Source organism: Carassius gibelio, chromosome B22, assembly GCF_023724105.1.
Source record: "Carassius gibelio isolate Cgi1373 ecotype wild population from Czech Republic chromosome B22, carGib1.2-hapl.c, whole genome shotgun sequence".
Lineage (NCBI taxonomy): Eukaryota > Metazoa > Chordata > Actinopteri > Cypriniformes > Cyprinidae > Carassius > Carassius gibelio.
The window spans coordinates 24,807,310-24,826,357 of record NC_068417.1 but is presented as its reverse complement, the minus strand read 5'-3'; the positions used below and the strand labels follow the sequence as shown (position 1 = coordinate 24,826,357).

The 19,048-nt window shown below is 36.8% G+C and overlaps 1 protein-coding gene across 4 annotated transcripts in view; it reads left to right on the top strand.

Moving 5' to 3' along the window:
• Nucleotides 1-16,650, top strand: part of LOC127987488 (nuclear factor 1 A-type) — a 123,998-nt gene extending 107,348 nt beyond the window's left edge. For all 4 annotated transcript variants that reach the window (XM_052589834.1, XM_052589833.1, XM_052589835.1 and 1 more), the window contains one exon: nucleotides 9,104-16,650. In XM_052589834.1, the coding sequence (XP_052445794.1) occupies nucleotides 9,104-9,118 (15 nt within the window). In that variant the 3' untranslated portion in view covers nucleotides 9,119-16,650. The remainder of the gene's footprint in view (nucleotides 1-9,103) is intronic.
• The last annotated feature ends 2,398 nt before the right edge of the window (nucleotides 16,651-19,048 follow it).

Sequence of the window (19,048 nt, the reverse complement as noted above, 5' to 3'; positions counted from 1 at the left end):
AATGTTCCTGTAGCTCAATTGGTAGAGCATTGCATTGTCAAGCGAAAGGTTGGGGGTTCGATTCCCCGGGAACACATGATAGGTAAAAATTGTTAGCCTGAATGCACTGTAAGTCGCTTTGGATAAAAGCATCTGCTAAATGCATACATTTAATTTAATTAAAAGATTTAATTATTTTTTATGTTTTTGAGTGAAAACATTTGTAAACTATCAATATTTAATAATATTTAATACAATATTTATTACATAATGTATACTTATATTAATAATATAATGTAATAAGTATAATATATCCATATTGTGTGCCTGTGTACATTTTTTATGCTTTAGTTTATTTGTAGTTGATTTTTGTTATTGTTTTGTAAACTTTTTTTTAGAATAACAAATATATATATATATATATATATATATATATATAGTTTTTTTTTTTTGTCATACTATTTTTATTTTTATTTTATTTTTATTCTACTTGTTTCAGTACTCTCAAACGATCACTGCTCACAAATCAGTTGTTTCAGTATTCTTTTGTTCTGTTCTTCTTTCATGTGATGTTCAAGCCATTTCGTTTTAACATCACAAAACAATGTTCTCAAACAAACAATCAGCCTTTGAACACCTTAATCGTTGCAAGCAGGTGCAAAGAAAAACACTTGTTTTGTGCTTTTTGTTGCTTTGCACAGTACTTATTTTAATTCGATACACAGTAACCTAATAATTTTACTATATATCTGAAGTTTTAAAAAACTCTTAGGGTTTTTGCGAACAATTTTTTGTCATTCTGTGAAAGCCAGGGTAGATCAGCTGCGAGAGACATCTCCCATCACCCACTGTGTCAGTGAACTCTTTGAGGCTCTGTCTAGCCAGACAGTGATAGGACTGTGAGTTTATATTAAAGCACTGTATGAGTCTCAGACTGGCCATATTGACAAGCCTGTGACCCCACGGCAGGGTTCGGTCGCACCATTTCATTGGCCTCATAAGCTGGTGCGGACCACCCCGGGGCGGGCAGGACAAAAGTTACCCGTGGTGGCCGACGTGTTTCAGGGGGTGGGGTACAAAAGAGAGCGAAAGTGACGGGCAGACGAGAATGATGTGACCCTAACTGTAAACATTCCTAGCGGCCCGGCCATGGTAACCAGGCAGAGAGCGAGAGACGGGACAGTATGATGGAGGGGTCTGCCATGGGCGGAGGGGAAGGGAATGAAAGAGAAGGGGGGTGGGAGGTTGGCAGCGCCCTCCAGGGTTTGCTGCCATGGGAGCTGTTGGCGCTCGCCCTCTCAGATGGAGAGGTTGGCACCACATGCAGTGATATACGGATGCGAGGCTGGGACCACGAGTGTCATGCCTGTACAAACAGAGGGGCCATTTTTAAGCCTAAAAGATTTAGAAGGCAACTAAAAAAAAAAAAGGTGTATGTGTGTATATATATATTTTTTTTCTTTTCTTTTTTTCTTTAGAATTAGTGTTTAATTATCAAAAAATGATAAGCTTAGTTAATTAAAAGATCAAAAAATTCTTAGGGGTGTCGAAATTAATTATTTCTTTGATGCATCACGATGCAGACGAGGACGATTTTGTATCGGTACAGTAGTAGACCATAACTGATTATAATGTGCTGATGCTTTTCCGACGTCATTTGTCGAATACGTGCTTTGTCATGGCAGCATACATTAGGCGTCTTCGACTTGAAGCACCTCTATACAGAATAATCAGTGTATGACATCAAGTACTGCAAGAGCGATAAGTATATGTTTTCATGATTATATATTTAAACCCTGATTTAAACCCTGAAAAAACAGACTCAATCAATTCTGATCAATAAAACAGAAAAACTACACACACAGTCACACAGGTCTGTAATATGTGTTTAATTGCGCAGCACATAGGGACTGTAGCCTGACCCCAGTCCCGGAGCGGTGCAGATAAAGCAGTGATTCATAAACAGCGTTTTTAATCAGAACACGCTGGGAGGAACTGAGTGTGATGGGAAGAGCAGATAGGCACCGCAATGTGACACACACACACACACACGCAGTAAATCGGTCTCATAGAGGCCAAGATGAGAACGCCGGCACCCTTGGCTTTTATTCGCTTCCTATAAACGTTAGCATGCAGGAGAGATAACATCAGTAATTGACTCTTGTCCTCCACGTCAATTTGCCGTAGTTAAGCATCTGCGGAGACGTCCCCACAAACATGCCTAACGATTATTACTCGAATTCATAAAAAAATGTTCATTCCAGAGACAAAGAAACCTCAAAAGCCTGCAGGGAAGACGATGCCTCCTTAATAGTGTTGTTTAAACAAATTTTCGCCCACGTGCGTTTCCTCCTGAAGCCAGAAGAGGGCACCGTGCCAGACTGCCGGACACACAAATTAATTACCCAAGATTGATTTCAGCTCTATGCTCCGTGTCACACCCCAGAAATCACAGGCTGCTGTTTCTGTCAGAGCACATACACACTTCCACAAATCTGAAACGGGAACGGGACGAGCGACCATTTCCCGCACACCTGTGAACATCGCCGCTTCTCCACCGCTGTGATAATAAACAACATGAATATGTTTATATCCCCCTCAGGTGTGAGCTGTTTGTTTGGGGTCGTCTAATGGACTGCTGCGCTCCGTTTTCTTTTTTCCCCCGTAGCGTCTGATGGCAAAATGTAAATAAATAATGTAGTAAATGTCTGCGGGGTCCCACAGGGATCTGTAATACGTGGCTGGGCGGTTTGGGTTTGAGTTGGCTTTTATAAGCACTGCTCTCCAGGCCCAGGCTGGTTTGCATTACATGAGGCTGAATTCCTCTGAGATGACACTCATCCTCAGGCACTTTAGCGCAGCTGCTGACTCAGCACTCCTCCGTCCTGATGAGATTACTCCTGCCATTGACAGCCAGTTAAAGGACCAGACCAAGATTCCCAGGCCCCCGCTTCTGTCGCTTTCTGATCGTCCTTCCTTTATCTCTACCACCTGACTTTCTCATTCCTCTACGCAATCGCTCCGACTTGTTTTACTCCCATTTGGTTTTAAAGGGTAGAGCTCTGGCATGTCACTGTTAAATCAAACCTGTGTGATTTAAAAGAGATATTTTGAAGAATGTGCTGGTTGCATGTGAATGAACGAGGACTGAGATTTTCCTAAAAGTGGTCCATACGAGTCATCAAGTTTTCTAAAGTTTTGCGATACTTTTGTGAAGAGAATCAGATTGTTATTCACTAACAATCTTTCACTCCATCTTCACTTCTAGTTTAGTTAAGTGAATTATTCACTGGTTTATTGAACTGAATCAAGTGATTCAATAAAAAGTAATTCAGTTTATCATTCAGTACAGTTTTGTGAACTTAAAAAAAAATAATGAATTAAATATTTTATTAAAACATTAATATCCTCCTCTATATATAGGTGTAAACTTTTGTGTTCCACCAAATATAAAGTCAGTCATACAGGTTTGAAATGATATGAGTGAATCAAACAGCATTTAGATGTTTGGGTGAACTATCCCTTTAACTGAGTTTCAATCTGTCTCTCAGTCTATTAACCGTTACCGTTGCATTTCATTTCCTTTCTCCTTCCTTTTCCTCCCTCTGAAGTCTTTTTCTGCGTGTCTTACCTTGTATGCCTCCAGCAGATGTGCTGCACTGTGTGTGGCGTGTATTATTTGCATTAGGTTCTTCCCCTCCTCTCACTACATTAATACAGCGTTCACCTTGAAGGCTTTCAAACAGGACACTAAGGCTATTGAGGGGTAGACTACAGCTATCTATCTATCTATTACAACCGCTGACGTACGTCCTTTAAAACCCAGCCCACTCGCGTCGAGAGCTCCCATTCATTTTAACCAATCTATCTATATAAATAATAAATAGACATTATAAATATTTAAAATAAATATAATGCATACAAAACAAATCTTTTTCCAAGTTAAATATATACATTGTGTAAAATCCTGCATATGATTCATTATATTACATTTTCAAAATTGTATACGTTTTTAGTTACAAAGTAGTATCAAAACCTTTTACATCCTTGCATCACTACCAGAATTCAAATGAACTGATTCAAAGTGGTTTCCCATTCTCTTGTGTGTAAGTGTGGTTGTCCCCTACAGCCGACTGAATCACAAACGCCCAAATGAATCGTTAAAAAGAGCCGGTTCAAAATTCATTTGGGAAACGAACGTCTCAAAGCCCCTACAACAGCCCTCTGTGACTTCACGTGGCTAATGCTAACCGCAGGGTACAACGTCATTGTAGTTGTATGGAAATGACTTAATCCCGTACACATCCTTCCCGCCAAAACGAACACAAACGGCCAAGTGTGTTGACTCTGTGTGGGTGGCTTGAAGCTCCATCCAAACAGAGCCTTCAGGAAAAAGAAACGGTCCATTAAGATGCCGCTCTGAGACGATGTTTGTGTGGTTGTTTGAACAGGCCGATGTGTCGTAGAGTCGTATGAAGGGAGTCAGTGATCATGGATCATCTCGCGTGTGGCCCGCGGGACATCTGGCTCTCTCTCGCACCACCGTTTCATTCGTTTTTCTGCTGAATCGTACTTTTCTCTCCCGTTTTCGCTCTCTTCCTGGGCTTTGAGTGTGATTCGGTCTCGTGACAGATGAAGGAGGTTGAATCCCACAGTTTTGGATTTGTCGTAGTTTTTCGCTCTTCCAGATGAACTATCCCAAAATGCATCTGTTCTTGTTAGGGAGTGATCCTTTTACACTAGATGTTTTATTCCCGGTACATTTTTACACTGTTCTAGGTTCTGTCACCCCTAATTAAATCTTAACATCATCCATTAGTGGAGAGTCTATAAAACTGATCCGGATGTGTGTGAAATTTTTCTGGCACGGCGTTCCACTTCACCGCAGAGGACATTTGAGGACTTTTCGGAGCTGAGAGCCAATGAAAAGATTCATTAGTGCTGCTCTCTAAGGCAAAATCATCATTATTATTGATAATACTTAGGGTTAGGGATTTGAACAAAGCCATAAATCATAGATCATCCCGCACATCTCGTTTGTTCTAACTTTTTTTTTTTTTTACACTTTTATACATAAATCTAAAGGTATCTAAAGAGTAGCACCTACTACACCACTGAATGTTCAACAGGAAAAGAAAAATGATTTGAATGTTGTTTTTGTCATAGTTAAAATAATTTGATATTTTAATGTTTTTGCATTAATTGTTCACAATTATTGAATGATTTTACTAATACATTATTATTAGTAGTAGTTGTAGTTTTATTATTAGTATTATTATATTCACAGTGCATTTTATTGTTTTACTTAAATATGTTTATGGTTTTTACTAGCAAATTATTGATATTGGTCATAAAATAATAATATAATAATCAAAATACATTTTATTGTAGTCATTTGTTAATGTATTTTTATATATTTGTTTTACCACTAAATAATAATAATAATGATAATAATTTATTAATATTATTATTGTTATTATTCACAATACATTTTATTGATTTATTTAAATGTTTACGGTTTAAAAAATATCATTAATATTGTTTTAATAATAATAATAATAATACAATTTTGTTGTAGTCCATTGTTTTATTAAGTTAACATATATTATTGTTTATTTAAATTATTTAAGATTTTTATATTTTTTCACCACTAGTATTAATAATTTATTATTTATTCTTATTATTACAAAATATTAATATTATATTAATATTTTATTCACAGGTCAGGTTTGTAATTTTTGTTAAATTTATATTGTGTTTTTCTTTTCAATTATTTATAATTTTCCTAAACTACTACTACTGCTAATAATAATAATAATATCCACAATGTGAGTTGGTTGAAGTCTGTTGTTTAATCGCTATTTTAATGTGTTTAGCAATTATTTTTACTGTTAATTATTTACTTAATTATTTACTAAACTTTTATTATTGACAATACTTCGAATTTGTATTTTTATTGTAGCAGTGTAATGATTGTAAACTTGTTTAGCTTGGTGTATTGTGTCAGAAATTGAGCATTAATTAATTACTTTTTGCATGTTTGTTTTTTGTTGCTTTAACAGTTAAATGATCTGTATGTCGTATCATTCCATCTTATGAATATGTAAATGTTAGTTGATCTCCAGCAAGCACCTCTCTAATGTTCCACAGAATATATCAAAGTGAAGTTCTTAACTGATTGATACAAGATTGTTTTCTCTTTATTTAGCTGCGTTCGTTCTGGTTCTGAAAGGCCGGCCGTGTTGCAAACGTAAGAATGACAGCATGTAATTTCACACGTTTTATTGTCTGTCTGTCTGGTTCCCCTCTGTGCTCCTGCGTGCCGCGTATCTGCAGACTAAATCACAGCTGTCAGCACTGCCTCTGCTGTAACATAAGCCCACTGTCCACAGAGTTACGGGACTATCGCAGAGAACCCAACACGACACAATCCTGCTCTCTGAGTCTCCAAAAGTCTTCTCAGGACAGGAGAGGTGGGAGGGGAGGAAAAGTTTGAGAGAGCGGTCGAGTCGATAGACAAAGACACAAGGAAGCTGCACTGCACCGGAGCGCAGAAGTCCAGAGTCAGCAGCTTCTATTGATTAAAAACTAACCTTCCAGTTTCTCCGCTGCGCTTGCGGTGAGCAATAGAATTTAAACGAGCCGTACGCTAGAGCCCATGTCTGGGACATTTCCAACCGGAGTGAAGCCACTCAATCTCACATATCATTTCATTCCTCTTAACTACATTAGATCATCTACTGGATTAACCTGCTGGGGCATTATATGAAGCGTAGATGCTATAATAAACTATTCATGTATTCATTAATATTGCACATTATTATGTTTACATATATTCAAAAATAACCGCAGTTGTAATACATAGATATAATATGTGATACGTATGTATGCATGTGTGTGTATGGATTTATACATGAATGCATAAATGCAGTAACAGTAATGTTTATTAAGTATTATAAGACATTACAATAGATTTATTAGGTCTTTTGAATATTTTAAAATAATGTATCATTTGTTTACAGACTTTATATGAAGTGTGTTTGGAGGTATAGTATATAATATTCAATTAAAAATACCTCATAGGCCTAAAAATAACACTGAATATGGAGCTATGTAAGTGTAGTGCATCATAAAAATATTGTAAATTAATATTAATTATATAGTATTCAAGTATACCTTTAGTAAAAGGTATCATATTGTACATTATAAAAAAATAGAAATATATATGTAAATAACTCAAATTAAAATATACATTTAGTGTAAGGTGTATGCATATATATATATATATATATATATATATATATATATATTGTAAATTATAATAAATATTTTCATATGAGCTATATATATATATATATATATATATATATTTATTTATATATTAATTTATTTATATAAAATAATACAATATTAAAATAGGTTACAAAAGGTAAATATTTGGCATGTCTATTTACACACATTTATATGACACTATAAAAATAATAAATATTTACAAATATTTACACACCTTTATGTGACATTATAAACAAAATTATAAAATAATAAAAAATATTAAAACAATTATTTAAAATAAGTAAATATTTAGCATGTCTTCATTATGTTATATATATTAAGTATGTTATCTCTGTATATTATGATAATGTATTCATATAAAATCATTACAGAAAGGTAAAAAATAGAACTATTATATATAATGCATTAAAAATTCTAATTAACTTAATTTAATGCAAAATTATTTTAATTGAATTGAAGTTTAGTTCTATAAAGTCATTTAAAGTTAGTTTTATAAAGTGTGCAATAATAATAGAAAACAAAAAAACCTGTGAGTGGTGTGCAGTCTTGTGTCGTTATCAGAAGGCAGTCCTTCAGCATTTCACTCTGACTGGCTGGAAACCCCATGGGCTTAATTAATCACGGCTGCTGATTGGTGGCCATCAGTGGGAGGAGCCAGTGAATCACTGAACGCATTGAATCAATAGCTTGTGTATTTGCAGCGCGGGGCGGATCGCATCGCATCGCACGAACAGAACGCCGGCCAGAGAGAGAATAGCAAGAAAGGGAGCAAGGAAAGAGGGAACAGAGAGGGACAGAAAGAAAGAGGGATAAGGGCCTTGTTAATGATAGTCACGTATACGGCTGTCTGGTTGTCCCAGGCAACCAGACATGATGTAACACCAGGATGAACTTGAACTTGGTGAGAGGAGGGAAGCTGGAAAGGGGAGGGAAGAACGGAGGGAAAAAGTGGGCGTTGACCAAACAGCACTTGCTCACTTGCTGAAAACGTGAACAATGGAGCAAAGCAATCAATAAGCCCATTTGAGTGAAGGATTACAGGGGTGCAGCGCACTAACCTCACCACTCCAGTCCACAGATGGCCGTGTGGCGGAAAGAGCTGCAGAGGCATTCAGAGAGAGAGAACAGATGGACAGGAACAGGAAGAGAAACAATGTTGTGGAGCTGAGCCCTCACAGAGTCAAGCACCAGCTTAAGACATCACGCTGATACTAAAGTGACCCCATAAGAAAACAGCAAGCGGTGGATGCTTTTCTGTCTGCTATTATAATACTGATACTATATGAATATGGGGGTAAAAACAAAAGGATTGGGGGTCATAGTTGACATAAAACTGCAGTCACAACTTTTAGATATTTATTTTATTTTTATGTTTTGTTTTGGGTGGGTTTTGCATTGTGGTGTAGTTTCGAAAGTGTGTATTCAGCCGGAAAAGAAACATACGACAAGACACGATGTTATCCTTTGAGAATTGATTGAATCATGAAAAGTTGTCTTTGTATGACAGGTGGTTGGAGAGGAGGGCTTAAAAATAGATTTTGATTATAAAACATTTGTTTTGAATTAACATGCACTGTGAATCTTGCAAAGTAACATCAGAAACGTATGAAGAAGGCAAGTAAGGTAAACAGTAAGATGAATATTATTTTACATATTATCAAGCAGCATTTGTAAACAATGTTTTAGTAACATTATTAGTAACATTAGTAAGACCTTTGGTAACATTATATATTTATATATTCCAAAAGAGTATATGACACTGATTGTTCATTGATATCATTGAAGTTGCACTCCAGAGCTCACAGATCTGTTCCTCTCTGTGTTGTTGCAGTGGTACCTGGGCTAAAGACTCCCGACACGGACCGGCCGCTCCCGAGGTCACACGACCACCCCCTCTGTCTCCCCTGAGTACGACCCGCAAACATGTACACCAGTCTGAACAGAGAGAAGCCACTTGCTGCCCCAGTACCGGACAGACCCACAGCATGGCTCCAGCAGAACCCCGCCAAGCCCTGGAACAAGAGGAACCGACTCAACGCGCTTACACCCACTTACTATATATCTATATAGTCCATATGTATTCTTCCATATGTATGGTTTACATGCCTATATTCATATATAGTAGCTGTCCAGCTCTTCTGAGGGTGGAGCTCAAAAAAAAAATGAAGAGCTTTGTTTTCTCGGAAACGTGCACGTTTTTTTTTCCCCTTTAGTTTGGTTTTGTTGTGTTTTTTGTTCACCCTCACAGATAGACGAGGAAAACGTAACATGACGCACTCAAAGAGCTTCCCGCTTCTGTGCCTGTGGTCTTAAAGTGAATTTCTAAGGCTTTTCCAACGCAGCCTATGGCCAAGGGTCGCAAACCCACAACCACCCGGAGGTCGGAGCTCTGCCTTTCAATAACTCGTGTTTTGATGGATCAATCCGGTTTTCGTATCGGTGAACGTTGGAGGTTTTGCCTGGGTCAGATATGCCACCAGCTAAAAACCTCTATTGCGTCTGCTGGCCAGGACCATTTCCTCCCCTTTCCACCATCATCACCACCACCATCAATACCATGTCAGATCAAGAACTTTCAAGGACTCAACCAAACCCATTGTTTTCAGTTGTTTTTTGTCATTTTGGGGCAGGCGATGAAGAAGTCATGAACGGTGATGTTTGATACCAGGTCATTTTACGGTATGCTAATGGGAGATCTCCCTCCCCATTTGGAGGCATGTTTATATTTTGTGTTTTTCGTACAAAAATCTTTGCGATTCTTTCTACTAAACCCCAGCGGAAGGTCTGTCGCACGCCAAGGGCCAAGTGAAGTTTCGATCTTCCATAAACTTCAAGAAAAGGTTAACCGTGAATACTGAATTGAGGAAAGTGCAATTTTGTTGGGTAGATGTTGGATTGTTAAATATCTTTGTAAGATAGATCGTTGAAGCGATTGTTGAAAAGTATATATATAAATATATATATATTTTTCTTCCTAGTCCATTCACACCTCCAGGACTCTAAAATATCGGGGTACAAAAAAAGAAAAAAAAAACACGTAAAAATAGAACAAATAGCCTTGTGAGAAATAAGGGGATCTGTAATTGATTTTTCTGTTGTTGTTTTTTATGTGTTTGTTTGTTTGTTCATCGATTGTTAGCATTGTAGAACAAATATCCCTTTAAGAAATATCAACATTTAAACAATCAATTTAGTACATTTCCGAAATGCTAAAGCAAATGTTTAAATTTAACCGAACACATAATTAAATATGTAAGAGAATTAGCCGTTTGTGAAATCATGAATGAAAAAAGTTAACGCAAGAGGCGAAATACTGAACTAACTTCCTCGTGAACACTTTTGAAAGTGTCGCGCAAAAATGTGAAGATCCAGCTTCCCTTGCATGCAATTATTTTTTGTTTTTTTTTGCGTTTTTATTCATTTTCTGTACGAAACACACACACACACACACACACACACACACATATATATATATATATATATATATATATATATATATATACATACACACTTGCAGTCTCATCCACCGTCATCAAAGCTCAGTAAAGTTTTTTAAAAAATGTAAGAAAATAATCTGCATGTTCTAGTGTTAGTGACAAATTTTTACATAGATTACGTAGAGTTAAAGTAGTGTGAAAAATATTGTAATCCCAACATCAGGCACTTGCCGATCAAGTATTTGTTTGGTCCTTTAAAAAGAGGGTATTTTTACTGCTGTTCTCACAATCAACCAGCTAAACATCTCTCTGACTCTTCTTAGCTTGTCGTCATTTCTATAAAGTCTCCCTTCCTCCTTTATTCTCGTCAGAACAATCACTTTCATACGTACGCACTTCATCGTCCCTTTCCCAACTGCACGAACGATTCCACATCAATGTGCCTTGAGCGATGGTCTAGTTCTGAGTTATTGCACAAGCTGCAATGTGGAGACAATTTTTTTCCCGTTTCACCCCACCTCCCACATGTGGTCATTCGGAGAGAGTGAAATTAGTGCTAATTGATAATACACAGTATTACTCTCCATTTAACTACATATCGCCACTTTCGGCCGTCCGTTGCTTCGAAAATCCCATCGTTCACACTTCAGTCAGTTGAAAGTCAATCATTTGCCCAAGAAAATGCGTAACACGAAGGTTGTAGTGTCATCATGCCCAGTTTTCTCTGATTTAACAATAGTGTATTGATATTTATGAATGTTGCTGCGATTTCTAAATGACGACTACTTTTTTTTTTCGGTCTTCCTGTATTTTTTTTTCGTTCCAAGAGATGGATAATGAGGAAAAGATTAATATGCAATACTTGCTTGTACTCATGTAGTCAATTTATTTTTTTTCACCAAAGTGAGCACTTGACAGGTCAAGCGGCTGAACTTCAGTGTGTTTTTTTTATGCCCATGACACGAGAAAACGCCATTGATCAGCCACACTTGGGTTTCACACAAACAATCATCATTGTTTTCGCATACTTTGTGTTTTATCGATCAATCAATCAAGCCTTAAAAACGAAGAAACTTCCTTTCCATCACAAACACTCAAAATCGAACACGTCCAGGACAAAAAATTATGCCCAGGTTTTGTACATTTTGAAAAGTTCCATGTTATATTAATTGTTTACCTGTTTATTTTCTATTGCATATATCATTTAAGAAAAAACAAATCTAATTATGGGGACAAATTTCCCAGACATATGATGTGATGGTTTAGTAGTTACACTTGTGTGGGGTTTGTTTTTTTTAGCGTGATTTTTTTGTCATTGTTCTTGCCTACCCTTTAGAAATGAGTTGGGCATTACTTTCTTAATTGTCTGCACTAAATATAAAATAATGACAATTGTGATAATTGAAAAAAAAAAAAAGAAAAAAAAATAGCTTCCAGGGCTTAAAAGAGCGAAGGGAAACACGATTGCACGGATTTTTTTTTTTTTTATGTCACAAAAACCTTGTTTCGAGCAGCCTGGCATCTAATCAGTGAGATTGGCTGTATGTGTAAGATAATGACAAAATTGCACCCTTTTTAAAGAAAGAAAAAAAGAGAAAAAGAATTACAAGCAATAGTTTGGGCAGTCTGTTTTGTTCTCGTGTTGTGTGTGTGTAATTTAGTTTTTTGGTACAATGTTGGAGAAGACGCGGGAGAAGCGAACAAACCGAATGGATTAGATACGAGAGTTAGTGCGGACGCACCTGAGTATGGGAGATTTGATGTTTGTATATTGTATAGTTTTATTAATTACACTGATTTTAAAGCTGCCCTATTTTATAATGCAGGACTTTTGTAACATTGATTAAATGAGGAAAAACTAGTGTTGTGAATCTTCTGATCGTTTGTATTAAGGCCACATAAATAGAACTGGTTTTGTTTGTCCTCTGGGGAACTGGATTTAAGTTGAAAACGTCCTGTTTCCTGTTTTTCTTCTTTTTTTTTTTTTGCTTTTTGCTTTCCTTTTTGTATGTATTTAAGGACTTATTTCTTCTTTCGATGGTATAGAAGTACTCCTATACTTGAAAAGTGTAGGATGCCGAGGTGAAACCCCCATTGTAAATGGATGTTACAAGTATGCTGTATGTTTTGAAGGTTATTTGTTGCATCAGTGTTGATGAAGCTAAATCTAGACAATTCTGAGGATGTTGGTAAGAAGAGAGCGTTTTTATGCATTTTAAATTTAGTTTTAGGCAGAAGACAATGACATAGACGGCCAAAGGATGCCCCTATTATAAATGCATCTAGGCATCTTTTTGTGTTCACCATTCCATGCAGGAAAATAAACCGCTTGATATGCAACATGATTCTTTTTTCTTTTCAACTTCTTCATCTTTCTTCCACCGCCCACCAGCACACACAGAGACACTCGAGTGACATTAAATGACGGAAAGGTCAGTCACGATGGGCCGTCGATAAAGCCATTCCTCACTCAGTTCTACATTTCATGTGAAAGCGAGGCCCTCAGGTTACATAACTCAAACGGAGATCGCTTTATGGTGGTTTAAAACACTAAAAAAAGACATACAATTACTCAATGCTAGAAATTACTCAATTACACAAAATGTTCAAAAATACGTACATTTTGAGTCCTACGTGTCGTCAGCGTTCCCATCCCATTTTTGTCATATTTCAGTTTGGCTTAGGTTAAACTGTCTTTTTTTCGTTCACATGGATTACATAAAATATTACAAATAATTTGTGGCATTTTATCAAAATCTGACCATTCTACAACTTTAGTGTTATTTTAAAGGGATAGTTCACCCAGAAATGGAAATTGTGATAAAAATGTTGATGTTACCCATTGACTTCCATAGTTTAGAAAAAAAAATAGTCAATGGCTACCATCGGCTGTTCATAAATTATGACCAGATTTTTATTTTTGGGTGAACTATCCCTTTAATACTTCCATTCACCATAACATCGGTTTCATACTAGTCCTAAAACAGGGTTGAATAAAGGTCCCGCAGGCCTTGACCGTTTTTATGTCCCCACTTTTGTGGGCCTTTCTTATTGTATCACTTAAATTAATTTGAGGCGGGAACAAAGCATTGGATGGTTTAAGGCAGAAATACGGCTTATATCAGGGTACGATTCAATCGTGAGACATTTTAAAGTCTAAAAACCAAAAACACTATAATTGAATCAAGTATGCGGCCATTCATTGAAATAAAGAACTACAGATTTGACTACAGGTACACATTTGTTTGTTACGCTCAACACCCATGTTTCACTTTCGGGAGTCGATTTGCAAAACTGGGCCTGATGAGGATTCAGGGCCCATCGTATGGATAAACGTGTTGTCAACTTCACTATACCATGAATTTAACCCCATCATGCACCAGTGGCGGGGGGCTTAACTGCACCAAACAGTATCATTACAAGGTGCTAAATTTTGCTGATAAAGTGGAGGCTAACTGGAAACGACCCTGCTTTCTGATAGCATAGCAGCGTAATCTGCATGAAAACTATGCACTGACGACACGCTAATCTAATCAGAGTCTGGTACTTGCACCTTTGCCTTCCTCTTTTTTAAGAACTTGTATCGAAATCAAAGGAATAACTGGACTATAAAAGCAAACCAGCATTTTACTTGATGTATTTAAGAAGATCAAATGTAGTGCCTGTTAAAAACTGTATTATATCACTCTCTGAATATCAAACCAGTTAACAGTTTATAATCGTTTGTTTTCTCAACACCACTAGCCTTTTTCTGATTATAGCTGTTCAGTAACCACACTCTATAAACTGCATGCGCCTCCATAATGAACTGATATAAACACGACTAGATGATCTAACATAGCTCTGCCACCAGTCAAAATCCTCCAAGATGCTTCTCCATTTACTTGTCCCCAACCAGTTTCACCGTAGTGAAGTCAAGGACGTGATATACGTCTACAAAAGCATGGCGTCCACCTAAATTCTGGCCCATGTCCTGCTGTAGCCCTCAGTATCTCCATTATCTCCAACAACAATCACGAAGGTCTGTGTTTCCTCATGTTCTAACACTCCACAATCGATACTCACTGGAACTGGCGTCTTCTTGCTGTAGATGCAATCCACAGTATCTCTGGAGTTCTCAAGTTTAATACAAAAGGCTCTTTGATGGGGACGAGAATCGTGAAGAACGAATCCGATTCCGTAATGGTTCCTTTAAAGATTCTGTTACTGGTTCTAGGGAATAGATATTTGGAAGAAAGGAAAAGAAATGCAATTCCATTACCAACTGATATCATTTTGAAATTGAATGTATTATTTAATAAATAAATGCAATCTAATAATTGCGCTTAGTTACAAACAACACAATAATACTAAAAAAATGTAAGTCTGATTTAAAAAAAATTTTTTTTATAAAATGTTACTGATAAAATGCATAATGTTTGTTTTTAACCACAAATTATCATTGAAACAACCGGTCAGCAACTACTGTAGCCCATAGTCATTGTACACTATTTGCGCTGTTTCGGTTCACTGATGGGATCCGACTCATTGGAGTTCATCTTTTAGGAATCGAACTACACTGATGTTGAACTCTATATTTTTGATTCATTAACAGACTTGACTCATAGATTCGTTCATTCGATTATCAGAGTACACTTTTTGGGCTTTACTAAGAAGAACTGATTCAAAAAAGTATCTTTTGGGAATCGGACTACACTGGTCGTGCTAAATATTTTTGATTCAAGCCCCGGTTTGAAAAATCATTTGTTCGTGAATCAAATTCCACTAGTTGAGCTATGTTTTTGATTCACTAAAAAGAATCAACTTACATTTAGAGTTTAGTAGTGGTGTTACGGTGTCACCGAATAAGTATTGCAGGAAACTGTAGAAATACAATTCTTTGTTGGCAGAAGAATGTATGCGTGAGAACCGTTTACAGAGTTTTAAGAGGTCCTCTAAAGAGTTGTTTGACTTCAAGCTAACTAAAGGGTAGGATTCAAATATCGAGTGTGGACTCGAGGGACTCGAAAATAATAGTTTGCATACCAGGATCAAATCCAACCCCAAGGAAAAGAGGTCTTCTAGTAATCAGTAATATCCATAAACCAAATCATACAGCAAATGGTTATGATTAAAGTGTTTCCTCTTTGTTTATACTGATTATTAAATATCTTAAGGACATGTTGTACCACATATTTTTGGAAATAGATGTGCTTGTGCGTATAGTCTTAGGATGTTCAACAAAGTTCTGCTAGACCCCTTCTGTTGAAAATGAACCAGCACTGCGGCCCTAATCGTAAAGAAGACAATCGCGGTGGATAGCGTGAAAGATTACACATGAATCTCTGGCGTGATGTTACAAGACCCCTTCAACCAGCTCCACCACCCCAAATCTTCATGTCCATCATCATCCTTCATACATCTAACCCCATCTTCTGACAAAACAGAACTATTTTATGAAATTTTATGAAAAAGTACGCAAGACGGTTCAGCTGAGCAAGTAGGCAGGTTGTGCGCAAATGTACAACCGTACCAATTCCCCGAAGCGTAAAATAGTTACGAATTGTTATCTCATACGACTCCATCTCACATCGCAGAATCGCCGTATACATACTTAAGTTTTAAATACAATCAAAAAAATAAAAAGTAAAATACAAAAAAAATAAATAAACCTTGTGCCTATAATACATTTCCAGAAGAAAACTTCACGTTGTATTGGTACCAGCTCCATAACTAGTTCCACGGAGCTTCTGTATTTGAGCTGTGAATGACTTTGCTTTTCGGTTCTTACTCTGAACTTTTTCTCCTTGTTTTTACTGTGTGTAGTGACATTGCCCCTTTCTCTTGGAGCCATTAGTGTCCACCTCCATCGACTCAATTACTAAAAGCAAGATGTGCATTTCCTATGCAAAGAGAAATGAGAGAAAAAAAAGAAACCGAAATAAAAGACGCTAATGCTGTACACCTCTGTGTCTGGCTTCATTCCTTCGCAGGTTCCAACTCATCGCCGTCAAAACCGCCTGGCTTCTCTTTATACGAGGCGTCCAGAATGAGTTACTGATGTGGATGGTTTGATGAGTACAAAGTGCGCAGTGTGTTGGGAGGCTTTAAGAGATGTTGTGTGTAATCCAGGCACTTTGTGGTTAGTTTGCTGATGCCAGCTGTCTGAGTGCAGATGGAGGCCTGGGCCGCACTGCCGGCGTTCTCTCTCATATGCCGGTGTCTCGTGTTCATGCCTCGTTTGATGTTGAAGTGCCCCGTGGCCTGCTCTCTGAGAGCTGGTTACGGCTCGAGGAAGTGGAATGAAAGCACGCTCAGCACACGAGCTCATCGATACCTTGAGAACGAAATAACATATAACACTGTGTTTTAATCAGGAAGTGATGAAAACGTTTACTCTGAGAGAATTTATCGCAAATGAACTCTCGCAAAGAGGCGATTCAAATGGGAGTGGTTTCAAACAAGCCGCCTTTATGCTACCATGTCCTAAATGGTTGCCAGAGTTTATGTGTTGTTCTGAGATGATATCTGTTATATCTGCATCAGTGGAATCATAGTAACAGCATCAATAAAGTCATGGGAGGATCAGGGTAAAGGTAACTATTTAAAATAAATCAATCAATCAAATTCACTACTATATTACAAATACTGGTTTACTATAAATTTACAACTGTTTCCAGTGTTCATTTCCAGTACTATTGTTTATTTATTAGTAACTATTTCGTAACCAAAACATATTTTTGTATTTAAAATAAAGCTAAAATAAAGCCATTCAAATTTTATGAATGGAATAAAAATGTAATAAGTTTAATAAGTATTGCAACGATAAGGTGAAAAAAAAGTATTGAAAATTAAAATCTAAATAGAAATGCTGCCTCAGCAACTAGTTTACTTTGAAGTATTAGAATTACTAAAAATAAATAAAATAAAAAAACGAGAATATTAAAAATAGAAAGAAGAAAAAACAACGAATAAAAATGACAAAAGCACATAACATGACTAAAGCTTAAAACTAAAATGAAAACTAAAGCTAATTTTAAATATTAATAACAACTGTTGTAGTATATAAATAATATAATGCTTTTTATAATATAATAAACTTTTTTAAAATAATTTAACTAAATCTGAGTATTTAGGTTAAAACTGTTACTGAACCAAACCCCCCCCCCCCCCCCCCCCCAATATATATTTGTAAAAAAATAAATAAAAAAAAATCCAAGATATTACAAACAATGCACTAGATTATGGTTTTAAAGGGGGAGGGGGGTTATTAATTTTAAAAGAGGCTAAAATTAATGACACAAAAAATATTTACAGTAAAGAGCATATTTATATAGAACAATGACAACAGCAAAAAAAAGTATTTATAGAAAATGAACACGGCACATATATTACAGATGTGGTTTGAATAAGGTTTGTAAAGCGTCTCAATTGGATATGAAGAAGATTGAAGAAGACTTGGTTTCTCAGATCCCGTCTTTCTTTTTCTTCTTCATCTTGCTTTAAACAACTTCAGTCAGACCTCTTAGAAATGTAACACAATACTTCTAAACTCACAATTCGAGGTATTTGTAGTACAAAAGTTATGCAACACAGTTTAATATGTAATGAGCAACTCTAACAGTGATGCTTTCCTTAGTAAACACTGCTAATACCCAACAATGTGTTTTACCACATACATATGTTTTGAAAACACAGTATATGTAAGAAGAAAATGTAATGGCTTCCAAAGAAAGAATTCCCGCTCTTTTACAGCACTGCTGACACATGACTGACATGAACTGACTTTCACTTGCCGTCACAAGCGCCTTAATCAATGGAGGTTTTTGATGCCGCCCACACCCCGGTGGAGCTGCTGACCGTACCTCTACCTCTCGCTCTCTTTCCCTGAGAAGTGGTGTGACAGTGAACTTGGATTCCCTCAGGGGAACGGTGCAAGCGAAGGATAGTGTTACAGGGCGAGAGACAATCCCGAGACGAAACCGCAAGAGGCCCAGTGAATAATGCACAAGCAACACAGGGCTTCGGGTTTCCTTGCCGGGATCGGCCCGTTGTGCGAGACGCGCACACACCTGATCCCACGAGGGGCAAAAGGTCAAGAGGTCAAGGCCTTCAGTGTGAAAGTCACTGCTACAGGAACACCTCAGGTGATCAGATATGTATGTAATCACTTTCTAGCATGCATACTTGTATTACACTCTCACCGGCCAGACAGACGCTTCAACTGAGTTGAGTGACAAATCAACCATGCTATTTGTAGTAAATCTGTAGTTATAAAATAAAATGGTAATAAATACACCAAAAAGACATGGTTATTAAACTTTTGCTATATTAATACTATGGTTCATTTCCGTAAGTGT